The sequence below is a fragment of the Salvelinus namaycush genome, chromosome 25 (assembly GCF_016432855.1).
Source record: "Salvelinus namaycush isolate Seneca chromosome 25, SaNama_1.0, whole genome shotgun sequence".
NCBI lineage: Eukaryota > Metazoa > Chordata > Actinopteri > Salmoniformes > Salmonidae > Salvelinus > Salvelinus namaycush.
Genome location: NC_052331.1, coordinates 40,511,218 through 40,528,487, shown reverse-complemented (window position 1 = coordinate 40,528,487; position 17,270 = coordinate 40,511,218). Strand labels below are relative to the sequence as shown.

General features: G+C 45.2%; 1 protein-coding gene across 3 annotated transcripts in view; it reads left to right on the top strand.

Annotated features, from left to right (window-relative positions):
• LOC120020123 (fibroblast growth factor 12-like) overlaps positions 1 to 14,756 on the top strand; it is a 63,151-nt gene extending 48,395 nt beyond the window's left edge. For all 3 annotated transcript variants that reach the window (XM_038963583.1, XM_038963581.1, XM_038963580.1), the window contains 2 exons: positions 9,631 to 9,829; positions 14,644 to 14,756. In XM_038963583.1, the coding sequence (XP_038819511.1) occupies positions 9,631 to 9,829; positions 14,644 to 14,756 (312 nt within the window). The remainder of the gene's footprint in view (positions 1 to 9,630; positions 9,830 to 14,643) is intronic.
• The last annotated feature ends 2,514 nt before the right edge of the window (positions 14,757 to 17,270 follow it).

Sequence of the window (17,270 nt, the reverse complement as noted above, 5' to 3'; positions counted from 1 at the left end):
GAATTGAAAGCTGGTGTTGAGAGCTGGTGTTGAGTGTTGAGAGCTGGGGTTGAGTGTTGAGAATTGAGAGCTGGTGTTGAGTGTTGAGAGCTGGTGTTGAGTGTTGAGAATTGAGAGCTGGTGTTGAGTGTTGAGAGCTGGTGTTGAGAGCTGGTGTTGAGAGCTGGAGTTGAGTGTTGAGAGCTGGTGTTGAGTGTTGAGAATTGAGAGCTGGTGTTGAGAGTTGAGTGCTGGTGTTGAGTGTTGAGAGCTGGTGTTGAGTGTTGAGAATTGAGAGCTGGTGTTGAGTGTTGAGAGCTGGTGTTGAGTGTTGAGAATTGAGAGCTGGTGTTGAGTGTTGAGAGCTCAGGTTGAGAGCTGGTGTTGAGTGTTGAGAGCTGGTGTTGAGAGCTGGGGATGAGTGTTGAGAGCTGGGGTTGAGTGTTGAGAGCTGGGGTTGAGTGTTGAGAGCTGGGGATGAGTGTTGAGAGCTGGTGTTGAGTGTTGAGAGCTGGGGTTGAGAGCTGGTGTTGAGTGTTGAGAGCTGGTGTTGAGTGTTGAGAGCTGGTGTTGAGAGCTGGGGATGAGTGTTGAGAGCTGTGGTTGAGTGTTGAGAGCTGGGGTTGAGTGTTGAGAGCTGGGGATGAGTGTTGAGAGCTGGTGTTGAGAGCTGGTGTTGAGAGCTGGTGTTGAGTGTTGAGAATTGACAGCTGGTGTTGAGTGTTGAGAGCTGGTGTTGAGAGCTGGGGTTGAGTGTTGAGAGCTGGGGTTGAGTGTTGAGAGCTGTTGTTGAGTGTTGAGAATTGAGAGCTGGTGTTGAGTGTTGAGAGCTGGTGTTGAGTGTTGAGAGCTGGTGTTGAGTGTTGAGTGTTGAGAGCTGGGGTTGAGTGTTGAGAGCTGGTGTTGAGAGCTGGTGTTGAGAGCTGGGGTTGAGTGTTGAGAGCTGGTGTTGAGAGCTGGTGTTGAGTGTTGAGAGCTGGTGTTGAGAGCTGGTGTTGAGAGCTGGTGTTGAGAGCTGGTGTTGAGTGTTGAGAGCTGGTGTTAAGAGCTGGGGTTGAGTGTTGAGAGCTGGGGTTGAGTGTTGAGTATTGAGAGCTGGTGTTGAGTGTTGAGAGCTGGGGTTGAGTGTTTAGCATTGAGAGCTGGTGTTGAGTGTTGAGAGCTGGGGTGAGAGCTGGGGTTGAGTGTTGATAATTGAGAGCTGGTGTTGAGTGTTGAGAGCTGGGGTTGAGTGTTGAGAGCTGGTGTTGAGTGTGGAGAGCTGGTGTAATAGTTGAGAGCTGGTGTTGAGAGCTGGGGTTGAGTGTTGAGAGCTGGAGTTGAGTGTTGAGAGCTGGAGTTGAGTGTTGAGAGCTGGGGTTGAGTGTTGAGTGTTGAGAGCTGGGGTTGAGAGCTGGTGTTGAGAGCTGGGGTTGAGTGTTGAGAGCTGGTGTTGAGAGCTGGTGTTGAGAGCTGGGGTTGAGTGTTGAGAGCTGGTGTTGAGTGTTGAGAGCTGGAGTTGAGAGCTGGGGATGAGTGTTGAGAGATGGTGTTGAGTGTTGAGAGCTGGTGTTGAGAGCTTGAGTTGAGTGTTGAGTGTTGAGAGCAGGTGTTGAGTGTTGAGAGCTGGGGTTGAGTGTTGAGAGCTGGTTTTGAGAGTTGGGGATGAGTGTTGAGAGCTGATGTTGAGAGTTGAGTGCTGGTGTTGAGTGTTGAGTGTTGAGAGCTGGGTTTGAGTGTTGAGAGCTGGAGATGAGTGTTGAAAGCTGGTGTTGAGAGTTGAGTGTTGAGAGCTGGGGTTGAGAGCTGGTGTTGAGAGCTGGGGTTGAGTGTTGAGAGCTGGTGTTGAGAGCTGGTGTTGAGAGCTGGGGTTGAGTGTTGAGAGCTGCAGTTGAGTGTTGAGAGCTGGGGTTGAGTGTTGAGTGTTGAGAGCTGGGGTTGAGAGCTGGTGTTGAGAGCTGGGGTTGAGTGTTGAGAGCTGGTGTTGAGAGCTGGGGTTGAGTGTTGAGAGCTGCAGTTGAGTGTTGAGAGCTGGGGTTGAGTGTTGAGAGCTGGTGTTGAGAGCTGGGGTTGAGTGTTGAGAGCTGGAGTTGAGTTTTGAGAGCTGGGGTTGAGTGTTGAGAGCTGGGGTTGAGTGCTGAGAGCTGGGGTTGAGTGTTGAGAGCTGGTGTTGAGTGTTGAGAGCTGGGGTTGAGTGTTGAGAGCTGGTGTTGAGAGCTGGTGTTGAGTGTTGAGAGCTGGAGTACGTGGGGGTTCAGCTCCAGTGAGGAGATCTCCATTATTTATAACAGTCACTGTGACCTACTTTGCAGCCTGGCGGTAACCACTCTCTCTCTGTATTTTAAACGCATCTATCTTTAACTAAGGGACAGAGCGGGCACACATTTACACTCTTGAGCAACATACATGTACACAAGAAAGTGAAGCGTCATACACGCAAAGCTTTACATAAAGCATACAGTTTATCACTCAAGCACTCATACACACTTGTTTACAGACACAATCACGCACACACCAGCATAAACACTCACACACACACACACACACACACACACACACACACACACACACACACACACACACACACACACACACACACACACACACACACACACACACACACAGCTGGGGTTGAGTGTTGAGAGCTGGTGTTGAGTGTGGAGAGCTGGTGTAATAGTTGAGAGCTGGTGTTGAGAGCTGGGGTTGAGTGTTGAGAGCTGGAGTTGAGTGTTGAGAGCTGGAGTTGAGTGTTGAGAGCTGGGGTTGAGTGTTGAGTGTTGAGAGCTGGGGTTGAGAGCTGGTGTTGAGAGCTGGGGTTGAGTGTTGAGAGCTGGTGTTGAGAGCTGGTGGTGAGAGCTGGGGTTGAGTGGCGGTAACCACACACACACACACACACACACACACACACACACACACACACACACACACACACACACACACACACACACACACACACACACACACATACATTTACATCCCCACACACACATATTGTATATATACACATATGCACACACACCTGATAATTCCGCCCTGCATCTGTCCTCTGTCCTGTTGTACCTGGCCTTATAAATGGTGTCTAAAATGTTCCCGTTGTTTCTCTCCCAAACCCACTAACTTATTGCCTCTTAACCATCAATGGAAGAACTAAGAGGCGGAGGAGGAACAGAGAGGAGGAGGAGAGAGAGAGTGGAGGCTGTGGGGAGGAACAGAGAGGAGGAGAGAGAGTGGAGGCTGTGAGGAGGAGAGAGAGTGGAGTCTGTGAGGAGGAGAGAGAGAGTTGAGGCTGTGAGGAGGAACAGAGAGGAGGAGAGAGAGAGTGGAGGCTGTGGGGACCAACAGAGAGGAGGAGAGAGAGAGTGGAGGCTGTGAGGAGGAACAGAGAGGAGGAGGAGAGAGAGAGTGGCTGTGAGGAGGAACAGAGAGGAGGGAGAGAGAGTGGAGGCTGTGAGGAGGAACAGAGAGGAGGAGAGAGTGTGGAGGCTGTGAGGAGGAACAGAGAGGAGGAGAGAGAGTGGCTGTGAGGAGGAACAGAGAGGAGGGAGAGAGAGTGGAGGCTGTGAGGAGGAACAGAGAGGAGGAGAGAGTGTGGAGGCTGTGAGGAGGAACAGAGAGGAGGAGAGAGAGAGTGGAGGCTGTCGGGAGAACAGAGAGGAGGAGAGAGAGTGGCTGTGAGGAGGAACAGAGAGGAGGGAGAGAGAGTGGAGGCTGTGGGAAGAAATAGAGGAGGAGAGAGAGTGGAGGCTGTGAGGAGGAGGAGAGAGTGGAGGCCGTGGGGAGGCAGTGAACAAGGGGAGGAGAAGAGACGAAGGGGTAACTCCAGTTTTCATTTTTTGGAGACGGGGCCACCACACCTCAAATGAGATCAGAAATGTGTTATTTCCGAGAGAGTGCTGTGCAGTGTCTCTGTTTTTACCGACCAAATACTGATGTGTGTTGGTGGAATGGAGATGATTACTGTGAAGGGCACTGCAGTCTAATAAAGTGATGAGACTGTGTTGTGTCTACTAATGAGATGTAGCCTGGTGGTCTTCTGTTAGAGAGAGAACACTGTGACAGAATGATTCATTTCATTTTCTCTCAAAGGAGCCCCATAAAAAATAATTGTTCTTGCTCTAAATTGTGTTTGTGTGCTTGTTTGTGTGTGTGTGTGTGTGTTTGCGTGGTGTGTGTGTGTGTGTGTGTGCGTGCGTGCGTGCGTGCGTGTGTGTGTGTGTGTGTGTGTTTGTGTGTGTGTGTGTGTGTGTGTGTGTGTGTGTGTGTATGTGTGCGGACATATTCTTGTGAATGTGTGTGTTCTGTGTCTGTGTATGCGCTTGTATCTGTTTTCGTGTGTGTGTGTGTGTGTGTGTGTGTGTGTGTGTGTGTGTGTGTGTGTGTGTGTGTGTGTGTGTGTGTGTGTGTGTGTGTGTGTGTGTGTGTGTGTATGTGTGTGTGTGTATGTGTGCGGACATATTCTTGTGAATGTGTGTGTTCTGTGTCTGTGTATGCGCTTGTATCTGTTTTCGTGTGTGTGTGTGTGTGCGTGCATGCGTACGTGTGTGTGTGGTCAATAACTGTGTAATGTATGTCCTTTTTGTGCGTGGGCTCTGTGTCCTTTCCACACTCCCATTGGGACAGAGGTAGCTGTCTAGACTGGAGTGGTGTGACGCCGAGCTGGAATAATAAGGACCTTTCAGACAGATCCTGAGTAAAGGGGATTCAGAACAACCCACATCCCAAATCTAGTTTCAGATCCAGATTCAATTGAAGGGCCTTTAACATTCAGACTCGGATGTGGTTTCAATTGCTGTATGTTTTCAACGTGAGGAGGGGGGTTCCAAAGTTGGAGGAAAGGTATGGGCTAACTAAGGAAACAGGATTTTCTATTGGTGAGTGAACTGGATTCACTCTCAGTCTGTTTACACTGAACTGGATTCACTCTCAGTCTGTTTACACTGAACTGGATTCACTCTCAGTCTGTTTACACTGAACTGGATTCACTCTCAGTCTGTTTACACTGACCTGGATTCACTCTCAGTCTGTTTACACTGAACTGGATTCACTCTTAGGCTGGGATTCAATGTGTTTGTGCGTTGTAGCGCGCTTGAAATTCAAAGGTAATTTCTGATTGAGCCAACATATGCACTATTTTACTGTGAATTTAAAAGGCACATTGCCAAAAACACACGATTGAAATGAACCCCAGCTTTAGTCTGTTTAAACTGAACTGCATTCACTCTCAGTCTCCACAAACAACTCCACTGTTATTATCTTCCCCTACTGTGTGCTTGGTCTACCATGTTACTGTGTACTTGGCCTACCATGTTACTGTGTGCTTGGTCTACCATGTTACTGTGTGCTTGGTCTACCATGTTACTGTGTGCTTGGTCTACCATGTTACTGTGTGCTTGGTCTACCATGTTACTGTGTACTTGGCCTACCATGTTACTGTGTGCTTGGTCTACCATGTTACTGTGTGCTTGGTCTACCATGTTACTGTGTGCTTGGTCTACCATGTTACTGTGTACTTGGTCTACCATGTTACTGTGTACTTGGTCTACCATGTTACTGTGTACTTGGCCTACCATGTTACCGTGTGCTTGGTCTACCATGTTACTGTGTGCTTGGTCTACCATGTTACTGTGTGCTTGGTCTACCATGTTACTGTGTGCTTGGCCTACCATGTTACCGTGTGCTTGGTCTACCATGTTACTGTGTGCTTGGTCTACCATGTTACTATGTACTTGGCCTACCATGTTACTGTGTGCTTGGTCTACCATGTTACTGTGTGCTTGGTCTACCATGTTACTGTGTGCTTGGTCTACCATGTTACTGTGTACTTGGCCTACCATGTTACCGTGTGCTTGGTCTACCATGTTACTGTGTGCTTGGTCTACCATGTTACTATGTACTTGGTCTACCATGTTACTGTGTGCTTGGTCTACCATGTTACTGTGTGCTTGGTCTACCATGTTACTGTGTACTTGGTCTACCATGTTACTGTGTGCTTGGTCTACCATGTTACTGTGTGCTTGGTCTACCATGTTACTGTGTGCTTGGTCTACCATGTTACTGTGTACTTGGTCTACCATGTTACTGTGTACTTGGTCTACCATGTTACTGTGTGCTTGGTCTACCATGTTACTGTGTACTTGGTCTACCATGTTACTGTGTGCTTGGTCTACCATGTTACTGTGTGCTTGGTCTACCATGTTACTGTGTACTTGGTCTACCATGTTACTGTGTGCTTGGTCTACCATGTTACTGTGTGCTTGGTCTACCATGTTACTGTGTGCTTGGTCTACCATGTTACTGTGTGCTTGGTCTACCATGTTACTGTGTACTTGGTCTACCATGTTACTGTGTGCTTGGTCTACCATGTTACTGTGTGCTTGGTCTACCATGTTACTGTGTGCTTGGTCTACCATGTTACTGTGTGCTTGGTCTACCATGTTACTGTGTGCTTGGTCTACCATGTTACTGTGTGCTTGGTCTACCATGTTACTGTGTACTTGGTCTACCATGTTACTGTGTGCTTGGTCTACCATGTTACTGTGTGCTTGGTCTACCATGTTACTATGTACTTGGTCTACCATGTTACTGTGTATTTGGTCTACCATGTTACTGTGTGCTTGGTCTACCATGTTACTGTGTACTTGGCCTACCATGTTACTGTGTGCTTGGTCTACCATGTTACTGTGTGCTTGGTCTATCATGTTACTGTGTACTTGGTCTACCATGTTACTGTGTGCTTGGTCTACCATGTTACTGTGTGCTTGGGCTACCATGTTACTGTGTGCTTGGTCTACCATGTTACTGTGTGCTTGGTCTACCATGTTACTGTGTACTTGGTCTATCATGTTACTGTGTGCTTGGTCTACCATGTTACTGTGTGCTTGGTCTACCATGTTACTGTGTACTTGGTCTACCATGTTACTGTGTGCTTGGTCTACCATGTTACTGTGTGCTTGGTCTACCATGTTACTATGTACTTGGTCTACCATGTTACTGTGTACTTGGTCTACTATGTACTTGGTCTACCATGTTACTGTGTACTTGGTCTACCATGTTACTGTGTGCTTGGTCTACCATGTTACTGTGTGCTTGGTCTACCATGTTACTGTGTGCTTGGTCTACCATGTTACTGTGTGCTTGGTCTACCATGTTACTGTGTGATTGGTCTACCATGTTACTATGTACTTGGTCTACCATGTTACTGTGTACTTGGTCTACCATGTTACTGTGTGCTTGGTCTACCATGTTACTGTGTACTTGGTCTACTATGTTAATATGTACTTGGTCTACCATGTTTCTGTGTATATCTACGCATCAGTCAGACTCGTTTTTGCATATAAAGTACATTTTAAAATGTGGTCTGCATCTGTTAAATCTGCTCTTCCTGCATGCACCATGTGTTTGCTCTCTACTGTTTGTCCACTGGGCTCTGTGCTAGTCCCCCCAGCTTGTTTATCCAGCCCCAGAGACCCGTAATGCGGGTGCGCGAGAGACCTCTCGTGTGCCCAGTTTCACTAACGACTTCTTTGCTTCTCCTTCAGAATCGGGGTGGAATATAAATGAGTGTCCTTTAATCAGTTTTCTCCTCCTCCTCCTCCTCCTCCTCCTCCACCTCCTCTTTCTCCTCCTCCACCTCCACCTCCCCCTCCTCTTCCTCCTCCCTCTCCACCTCCTCTTCCTCCTCCCTCTCCACTTCCTCTTTCTCCTCTTCCACCTCCTCTTCCTCCTCCTCCTCTTCCTCCACTTCCTCTTTCTCTTCTTCCACCTCCTCTTCCTCCTCCTCCACTTCCTCTTTCTCCCTCTCCACCTCCACCTCCTCTTTCTCCCTCTCCACCTCCTCTTTCTCCTCTTCCACCTCCTCTTCCTCCTCCTCCACCTCCTCCTCCACCTCCTCCTCTTCCTCCTCCACCTCCTCTTTCTCCTCCACCTCCTCCTCTTCCTCCTCCTCCTCCACCTCCTCCTCCTCCTCCACCTCCTCCTCCTCTTCCTCCTCCACCTCCTCCTCCTCTTCCTCCTCCTCCTCCTCCTCCTCCACCTCCTCAGTGATTTAGTAGCAGCTTCTCTTCAGTCCTGGCAGAGGAGCCAACTGTTAGCACAGCAGAAGAACTCTGTGTGTGTGTGTTCATATGAATGTGTGTTCTTATCTATTTTTTTATAACAGTGTTTCTACCCACAAACTTGTGCGTGATGTATGCTCATATCCTAACCGTCTCACACCTACATCACCCTCCCGTTCACTAGCCATTCAACCACACACAAGATAGCAAACACTGTAACATAGCTCTGTCATTCCAACAGCAAAGCCTCCTACGCACCTTATAACTTCCCCTCGAAGCTACAGGCGTAACAGACAATAACAGAGTGATGTCCTTGTGTGGCCTAGTTTGGAGGGGATTCCGGAACATGTCAGTGCGGTTGGCAAATGAAGAAGGTGTGAGGGGGTGTGGGAGCAAGGTGTGAGGGGGCCTTGGCAGAGATGGGGGATGGGGGGCAGATGGAGGTGGAGGAACGCTGGCTGAGTCGCCCGTTGTGGGACAGGAGGGATGTGACACCACGACCTCCCACATAGAGAGCCGTCTGCTCTTTGACAACGTGTCATGAGGTCGAGATCGAACCGGCCTCTCCAACTCCCCACTGCGGACTGTCCACATTCACACACCCGCTGATCGGCTTACATGCCCTGCACGTACCCAGAGTCCTTCACACTGGTGCTGTGTGTTGAACACAGCTGGGCGTTATAAACGAGCACTCACAGAAAGTGTGTGGGATAGAGGCGGTCCGTACAGTCTCGCCCACGCACACGCGCGCACACACATAAATGTTCACATACCTGTACTGTATACCTATTCACATATTGAGGATTAATATCCAGGCTTGAATACACTAACATGCATATCTCTCTATCACACACACACTCTCTCACACACACACCCTCTCACACACTCTCACAGACTCTCACAGACTCTCACACACTCTCTCACACTCTCTCTCACACACACACACACACACACACACACACACACACACACACACACACACACACACACACACTTACGCACACACACACACACACAAGTTTGCCTGTGGAACAACTCCAGCAGTGAGCAGTATTAGGCTGTCAGTCAAAGGGACAACCTTCAAAGGGCACAGAACCCTGGAGGAGACAGAAATGAATGAAATATCACCACACACATACACACTGCCAAATCACTTAAGGTCGCCCAGCAGTTCCAAACAAACTTCTTCACCTGGACCACACGCAGTCTGATACACAACAAAATCTAGTCGACACACATTACACACAATATCATCCTCAAAACAATATAATCCACAACAATTCAGTAGGCTCATCTCTCCTTCATCAGTTGACCTGAGTCTATTTGTCTGTAGTATGTCCTGTGGATCACCATCACCACCGTCTCGTAACTCAACCCATCTCGTTGCCGCAATAACAACCCTCACATGCCTCGTCATGTTCAGTGGGGAGAAAATTGTTTGAAACGGGAGAGTGAAATCTGACCTTGTCCAATAAGTACACAGATTTCAATTTTCTGTTACAAAATGTTTTGCGTCGGTGTACCCTACTGACCATGATCCGACTTCCTGAACTTTGACCCGGACTTCATGAACATTACTGTAACAACAAACTCCCTTTGTTGTTTGGCACCAAAACAGGAAATGTTCACGCCGGAGTGCAAGTTTAAGGAGTCGGTGTTTGAGAATTACTACGTGATCTACTCGTCCACTGTGTACCGGCAGCAGGAGTCCGGTCGGGCCTGGTTCCTGGGCCTTACCAAGGAAGGCCAGGTCATGAAGGGGAACAGGGTCAAGAAGACCAAGCCCTCATCACACTTTGTCCCCAGGCCCATTGAAGGTAAGGCATCTGAATGTATCTGCCGTCTCATCTGTGTATTGTCTTTTGCAGGTTTTGATCGCCTGGAGTAAGTTGGTTGAAGCCCAATATGGTGAAATCAGAGGGGGGGGGGGGCTCATTTATAAAATGTGCTCACGCACAGATTTGATCGTACATTGTGCGTACGATGAAATCCATGGTAACGTTTGCGATTTATAAATGTTGAACTTCACATTAGGAAAATTTCATGATTTACTTGGGATTTTGCATGACATTTCATGATTTTACTTGGGATTTTGCATGACATTTCATGATTTATAAATTAAACATGCTTCTATGTGTTATAACATTAGCAGCATTAGCAGTCTATACACATTTTCCAAATTGCATTTCTTCACTCTGGCGCAAAAAAATATTCCTCATGCTAAAATGAAGTATAAAAAGTTTTATGAACAAGGCCCCTGGCAGATAATGTTGGACCTATGTTGTCAAATACTTTCAAATCATTTATCTGCTTTTGAGTCACTTCACTTGGTACAATTGGAACCAATGGAATACTCACAAAAGTGGTTAACGCTTTATAATTATGTCCAGTTAATAAATCATTTATATGGAATTTAGAAATGGTCTGCCCACCATTTTATTAATCAGTTTTCCTACATTTTTAAATGTCAATAAGTTAATTATTCACACATTTGTTAACAATTTTAAAGGTCCAATGCAGACTTAAAAAAAATATATATTCTTAATATAAAATTATTTCTGCTACCTTACTGTGATTGGTCAAAAAGCTTCTTAGCAAATAGCTATTTCTCAAGTAAGAATTTAGCTAGGACTGTCTGGGAGGGGTTTGATTGGGGAGGGGGAAAATGAAAACGAACTGTTATTGGCAGAGAGGTTTGGAACTCTCTTATTTGTCTATTAACTAATTTACTGCACGGTGATGTCATCAAAACTCTTGCCAAAACAGCTGTTACACTGAAAAGGCATTATCATAATTTTCACAAATTTCACAAATTATTACATCCAGTGATTTATAAAGTTCTCAATGAATATGTACAGTTTTCATATATAAATAGGACATATGGAATGTCATTTACACAAACACAAGGCAGGTAAAGGTAGAGCACATCCTCCGATAATTCTTATGGGACTTAGTGTGGAAATATATATAAAGCACAGAAAATCACTTTTTTGACTGCACTGGGCCTTTAAATGATTTATTGCTGGTTTATAAGATAATGTATAAGGTGTTTAATATAGATACTTATCTATATTAGACTATATCAGCTACCTAATCTAAAGCAAGCACTATACTTTATAAACTGTTTTTAAAGGACCTGAGTCCTGACTCTTAAAACCCTGGATATGCCATTAGTAGACATCCCAGCAGTACCCCATACTCCACCAAGGTCTCAAAGTGACCCAAAATCAGGGGTTGGAATCGGAAAATAACATAATTTTTCAAGGAACAGAACCAGAACCGAGAACGAAAGTGATCTATACTGTCCTGGAACAGAACCGTATTTTAAAAGCGTGGGAACCGGTTAATAACGTTATTTTACAGTCCCACAAAAAACGCAACAAAGCGCCTTTGCAAAGCCCTCACTGAGTACGGTTACATGCACACAATAATGCAATCATTGCAAATAGTAAGATGAATATAATAATTTGATTAAAACGTTTACATGCTTTGCAAGAAAAACAATTTCCCTAATAATCCTGTTTACATGGACACATCTGAGATCAGGCTATGTGATGGGACTTTGATAAATGCAGAAAATCGCCAATCAAAATAAACGTTCTACCACAGCGGCCATGTTATTTTTGGGAACCACATTTGATTCTGAATTCGGACATATGACGTTTGTATGTGAAAACTACTTCTAAGACGCATACATTCAGTTGTTTCCGAACTCACGTCACTTGCGCTAAAGAGGGAGAGTCGCTCAGCTGGTGCTTACTTTGAGTTTGATCTCACGCTGATTAAGATAAGCAGAGTAAGGTGTTTACATGACTATTGCATATCTGCCTACTGCCATAATCAGATTAATATCGAATTATACCAAAGCATTGTTTAATACTCGTTTTTGATTGGCTAGAAGGGCATTCTAGAATGGACATTAAAACCAGATAACAGGACAGTTGGAAAAGATATCGGGACACCTTGCAATCATGACGCAATATGACGACATTACATGACGACATTACAGACGTGATTCAGAAATGAGGGAGAGAGATGTTTACTAGAGAACAATGGATTCACTTTATCAATGCTAGTTAAGGAGACTATAGTTATCACGTTTCACATTGGATGTAGTTACTACAAAAAGGTAAGACGGGTTTTTATTTTAATTCTGGTTCCGCTCTGCACATACAAGCTTGTTAGTAAACTCGCTTGTTAGCTAGCTCTGGTCTAGCTCTCGAAAAACCTAGGCGGCATTATGTGAAATGTAATGGAATTGAGTCATGGTCAATGGCTAGTTCTAGTCCGACAATAGTTAAACCAACTCTCTGAAGTTCAAAGACATTCAAAGTTCCTCCATAGAAGCCGCTCCTCCGTAGGTACCTTATAATTGTCTTATAATTCTGTGGGCCTAATTCAGATAATGCATGTCAACAACAAGATGCCCAGCGCTCTCCACACACACAAAATGTCAGTCCTACGCCACACCCTACACTAGACTTGTATGTCTAATGCATATACAGTTGAAGTCGGAAGTTTACATACCCCTTAGCCAAATACATTTAAACTCAGTTTTTCACAATTCCTGAAATTTAATCAGAGTAAAAATTCCCTGTCTTAGGTCAGTTAGGATCACCACTTTATTTTAAGAATGTGAAATGTCAGAATAATAGTAGAGAGAATGATTTATTTCAGCTTTTATTTCTTTCAACACATTCCCAGTGGGTCAGAAGTTTACATACACTCAATTAGTATTTTGTAGCATTGCTTAAAAAATGTTTAACTTGGGTCAAACGTTTCGGGTAGCCTTCCACAAATTACCCACAATAAGTTGGGTGAATTTTGGCCCATTCCTCTTGACAGAGCTGGTGTAACTGAGTCAGGTTTGTAGGCCTCCTTGCTCGCACACGGTTTTCAGTTCTGCCCACAAATTTTCTATAGGATTGAGGTCAGGGCTTTGTGATGGCCACTCCAATACCTTGACTTTGTTGTCCTTAAGCCATTTTGCCACAACTTTGGAAGTATGCTTTGGGTCATTGTCCATTTGGAAGACCCATTTGCGACCAAGCTTTAACTTCCTGACTGATGTCTTGAGATGTTGCTTTAATATATCCACATAATTTTCCTGCCTCATGATGCCATCTATTTTGTGAAGTGCACCAGTCCCTCCTTCAGCAAAGCACCCCCACAACATGATTCTGCCACCCCTGTGCTTCACGGTTGGGATGGTGTTCTTCGGCTTGCAAGCCTCCCCCCTTTTTCCTCCTAACATAACGATGGTCATTATGGCCAAACAGTTCTATTTTTGTTTCATCAGACCAGAGGACATTTCTCCAAAAAGTACTATCTTTGTCCCCATGTGCAGTTGCAAACCGTGGTCTGGCTTTTTTATGGCGGTTGTGGAGCAGTGGCTTCTTCCTTGCTGAGCGGACTTTCAGGTTATGTCGCTATAGGACTCGTTTTACTGTGGATATAGATACTTTTGTACCTGTTTCCTCTAGCATCTTCACAAGGTCCTTTACTGTTGTTCTGGGATTTATTTGCACTTTTCACACCAAAGTATGTTCATCTCTAGGAGACAGAACGAGTCTCCTTCCTGAGCGGTATGACGGCTGCGTGGTCCCATGGTGTTTATACTTGCGTACTATTGTTTGTACAGATGAATGTGGTACCTTCAGGCATTTGGAAATTGCTCCCAAGGATGAACCAGACTTATGGAGGTCTACAATTGTTTTTCTGAGGTCTTGGCTGATTTCTTTTGTTTTTCCCATGATGTCAAGCAAAGAGGCACTGAGTTTGAATGAAGGCCTTGAAATACATCCACAGGTACACCTCCAATTGATTCAAATGATGTCAATTAGCCTATCAGAAGCTTCTAAAGCCATGACATCATTTTCTGGAATTTTCCAAGCTGTTTAAAGGCACAGTCAACTTAGTGTATGTAAACTTCTGACCCACTGGATTTGTGATACAGTGAATTATAAGTGAAATAATCTGTCTGTAAACAATTGTTGGAAAAATTACTTGTGTCATGCACAAAGTAGATGTCCTAACCGACTTGCCAAAACTATAGTTTGTGAACCAGAAATTTGTGGAGTGGTTGAAAAATGAGTTTTAATGACTCCAACATAAGTGTATGTAAACTTCCGACTTCAACTGTACATAGCTTGCCTGCTCCATAGCAAGCTGCTCTATCCATTGGTGAAGTAATTAAATGTCGAGCTAAATGTACAAATATTTATGGATTTAAGAGTTTTATAACAGGAACAGAAAGGAGCGATGTAAATGGTTATTTATTTAGGATGCGACCTGGTTCAGAACTTTCTTTTGCTGGTCAGAACAGTGGAACAGAACAGAACAAAGAAAAATATGGTTGAAAAATAATATCGGTTCCAACCCCTGCTTACAACATATCGATGGAGAAAAACTAAGCACCCAACACAGGGCGTTTCATTTTTAAGGAAATATATTTAATATTTTTTTTCAGAACAGGTTCCAAGAGAAACTTCATCCACTCTGTGGGAGTCCCTGAGCTCGATCTGAATTTGTCTCTCTGTCTGCCCATCCATCTCCTCGTTATTTATCCTCCATGTTCCCCTCTATCCCCCCTGCTTCCTGCTTCTTCCTCTACTACATACACGTCCTGCAGTGTGTATGTACAGGGAGCCGTCGCTGCATGAGATCGAGGAGAAACAGCGCTCCAGGAAGAACTCAGGGACTCCCACCATGAACGGAGGGAAAGCTGTCAACCAGAATTCCTAGCAGCAGGGCCCCAAGGGTGGGGGGCCACTAGGGGGCCCGGTCCCCCCTCTCTTAAACAGAGGGGGGAGGGGCCACAAACCCCCTTCACCACCATGCCCTCTGAAGGGATGGACCGCCACGAGGGGGAGAAGCTACACCCAAGACCACAAAAAAACTCTTGCCTGTGAAAATCTTTTAGACAAATATCAAGACAAACCCAGAGGAAAACAAAAAGCGACTACAAACATTTTCAATCAGGACTTGACCTACGTTTTATGCAAAAAAAGAAGAAAAAAAGCTGTGACAAGACAAAGAAATGGTGGTCTCTTCACAATACAAATATCTATCGTTTTCATTTTATGCTGTGAATAATTCGCTTTAAACACATGTTTGATTTCCCATGCGTTGATTTTATGAATGGTATGACACCTTCACAAGTGTTATTGTCCAATAATAATAATATTATGTATGTGTTGACTAACTCATCATCTCAATTTTAGTATCATTGTTATTCTGTTTTTCGTTTGAGACTGTATAAGTTTGAAAAATTGTTTGTTTTCATATTGCGTGACAGTGAATGCCCTTTCACACTGCATACACTGGTGTGAGGGTAAACATGTAATGTATATGAGAGCTCGTTGTTGGGCTCGGAAGGAACAGGTATGGGTGGGTGGGATGGGTTTTGCTCAGGTGATGTCCTTTCGGTGAGGAATACGTTGGGTGGATCTCAATACTCTAATTTGGAGTCTCCTCACACTCTTCGGTATTACAGGACTAGACAACTAAAAGCAATATGGAGGGGCTACTCCACCAAGCCTCACAGCAGGCATCTACCATATTATGGTGCGTTGGAGTGCTATCGGAAATGTGGAAATACAAGTTCCCGACTCGGAAATAACCACTTGAACGACCCTCAAAGTCTGAGTCACAAGTGGGAAACATGGTCCAGAGTTGTGACGTTTCATCACTGGCTCTTCACCTTTTCAACCACTAGACGGTAGAAGAAAACAATTTACAACCTTAACCATGTGATTAACGTAGCTTAGTGGATCTGTACAGTATATAGTTTGACACCTTGTCAACGTGGGCAACTTTAGCTAGATTAGCCATCTAGCTAGAATCTCATTGGTTGAAGAGTTATTCCGACTTCATTAGTACACGAGCACACTCATGCCATAATTTACAACTCCACCAACTGGGAAATACAGAGATTCCGAGGACCACTCGAACGCACCATTACTCTCAACAATCCCGCCCTGTCAACTCAATGGTCAGGAGGGAAAAGAAACAAGAAAGGATAGCCTTGTAATAGCATCAATACTCTGGCAACGTGTTTATAGGCAGGAGGGGAAAAGGTAGATAGAATTTCTGGTTGTTTTCGTTAGGTGAACAGCACTACTAAGGGGATTTGTCTCTGATATGAACTGGCTTGGCCAATCCTATGGGAGGAAATGTCATATTCTCTCCAGAAAACAGAGGGAAACTTGGCTAGCATCCGCCAATCAAGGATTATTTTATGAATACGTGGAACTGGTGTATTTCACCTCTGCATGCGCCTTGACAAAGACTTTGTTCAAAGTGATCAGAGAATGCTTTTAGTCGGTAACAAAGAAATCATGGACATGTCCTTAGGGAGGCAAGTTGTGGCTTGTTTAAGGGCAAGACATAGACATAGTACTGTATGCATCAGAGAAGGTTGGATTGTCGGCAGGTCTTGCAGATCAGACAAGTATTCGTCCCAATACTCTTAAGAAGCTTCATCTCCTTGTGTCCTGTTGATGGGGTGTGGCGTATTCATTTCATAAAAGTAGTCTCTTTATATCTTTATATATACGAGGTAAAGGAAAAAAAAAATAAAGGAAGTCTTTTAAGAGAATTTTGGACAAAGCCCCTGGGAAACCCTCCTCTTTCATTGTTAACATTTCACCTACGATACTGTACTCAAGAATAGCCTACCACAATGCAACAGGATGGAGCCCAGCCATACAAAACACAGGAAAACAAAACATTTGGACGCCAGAAGGTGCGTTTGCCCTGAGAGTCTGTAAATATGTCACTGTTTTGTACTTCCAGGCTGGCATCCCAATGGCTTCCATTGCAGTAGGGGCTGGCATCCCAATGGCTTCCATTGCAGTAGGTTTGGTGAGCAATTAAATGAGCCATTTGCTGCATTGTGGAAATGAAACCCTGTCATTTCATAAATCAAATGTAGGAGAATGGCTGTATATACAAAGGAGAAACATGAACGTCAAACCAGTTGTTAAGGAAGGGAAGAACCCCCCCCCCCTCCCTCATCACCAATATAGACAAATCACCCGTGGAGGAGCAATCCACTGATCCTATCGTTCGTCTAACTCAGGAAGTCCCACTCCAGTCCAATGAACGGAGTCCGACAACAAGGCGGGCCACCCTTGCCAAGCGCCCAATGCACAAAACCTGGCCAAAGGTGTGGTCTTGGGGCGGTTGGGTCGGGGGTGTTGGTGGCAAAGTGGGGGGTCTGGGGGGGGGGGGTCAGGCCAGGACATGAGTTAAGGG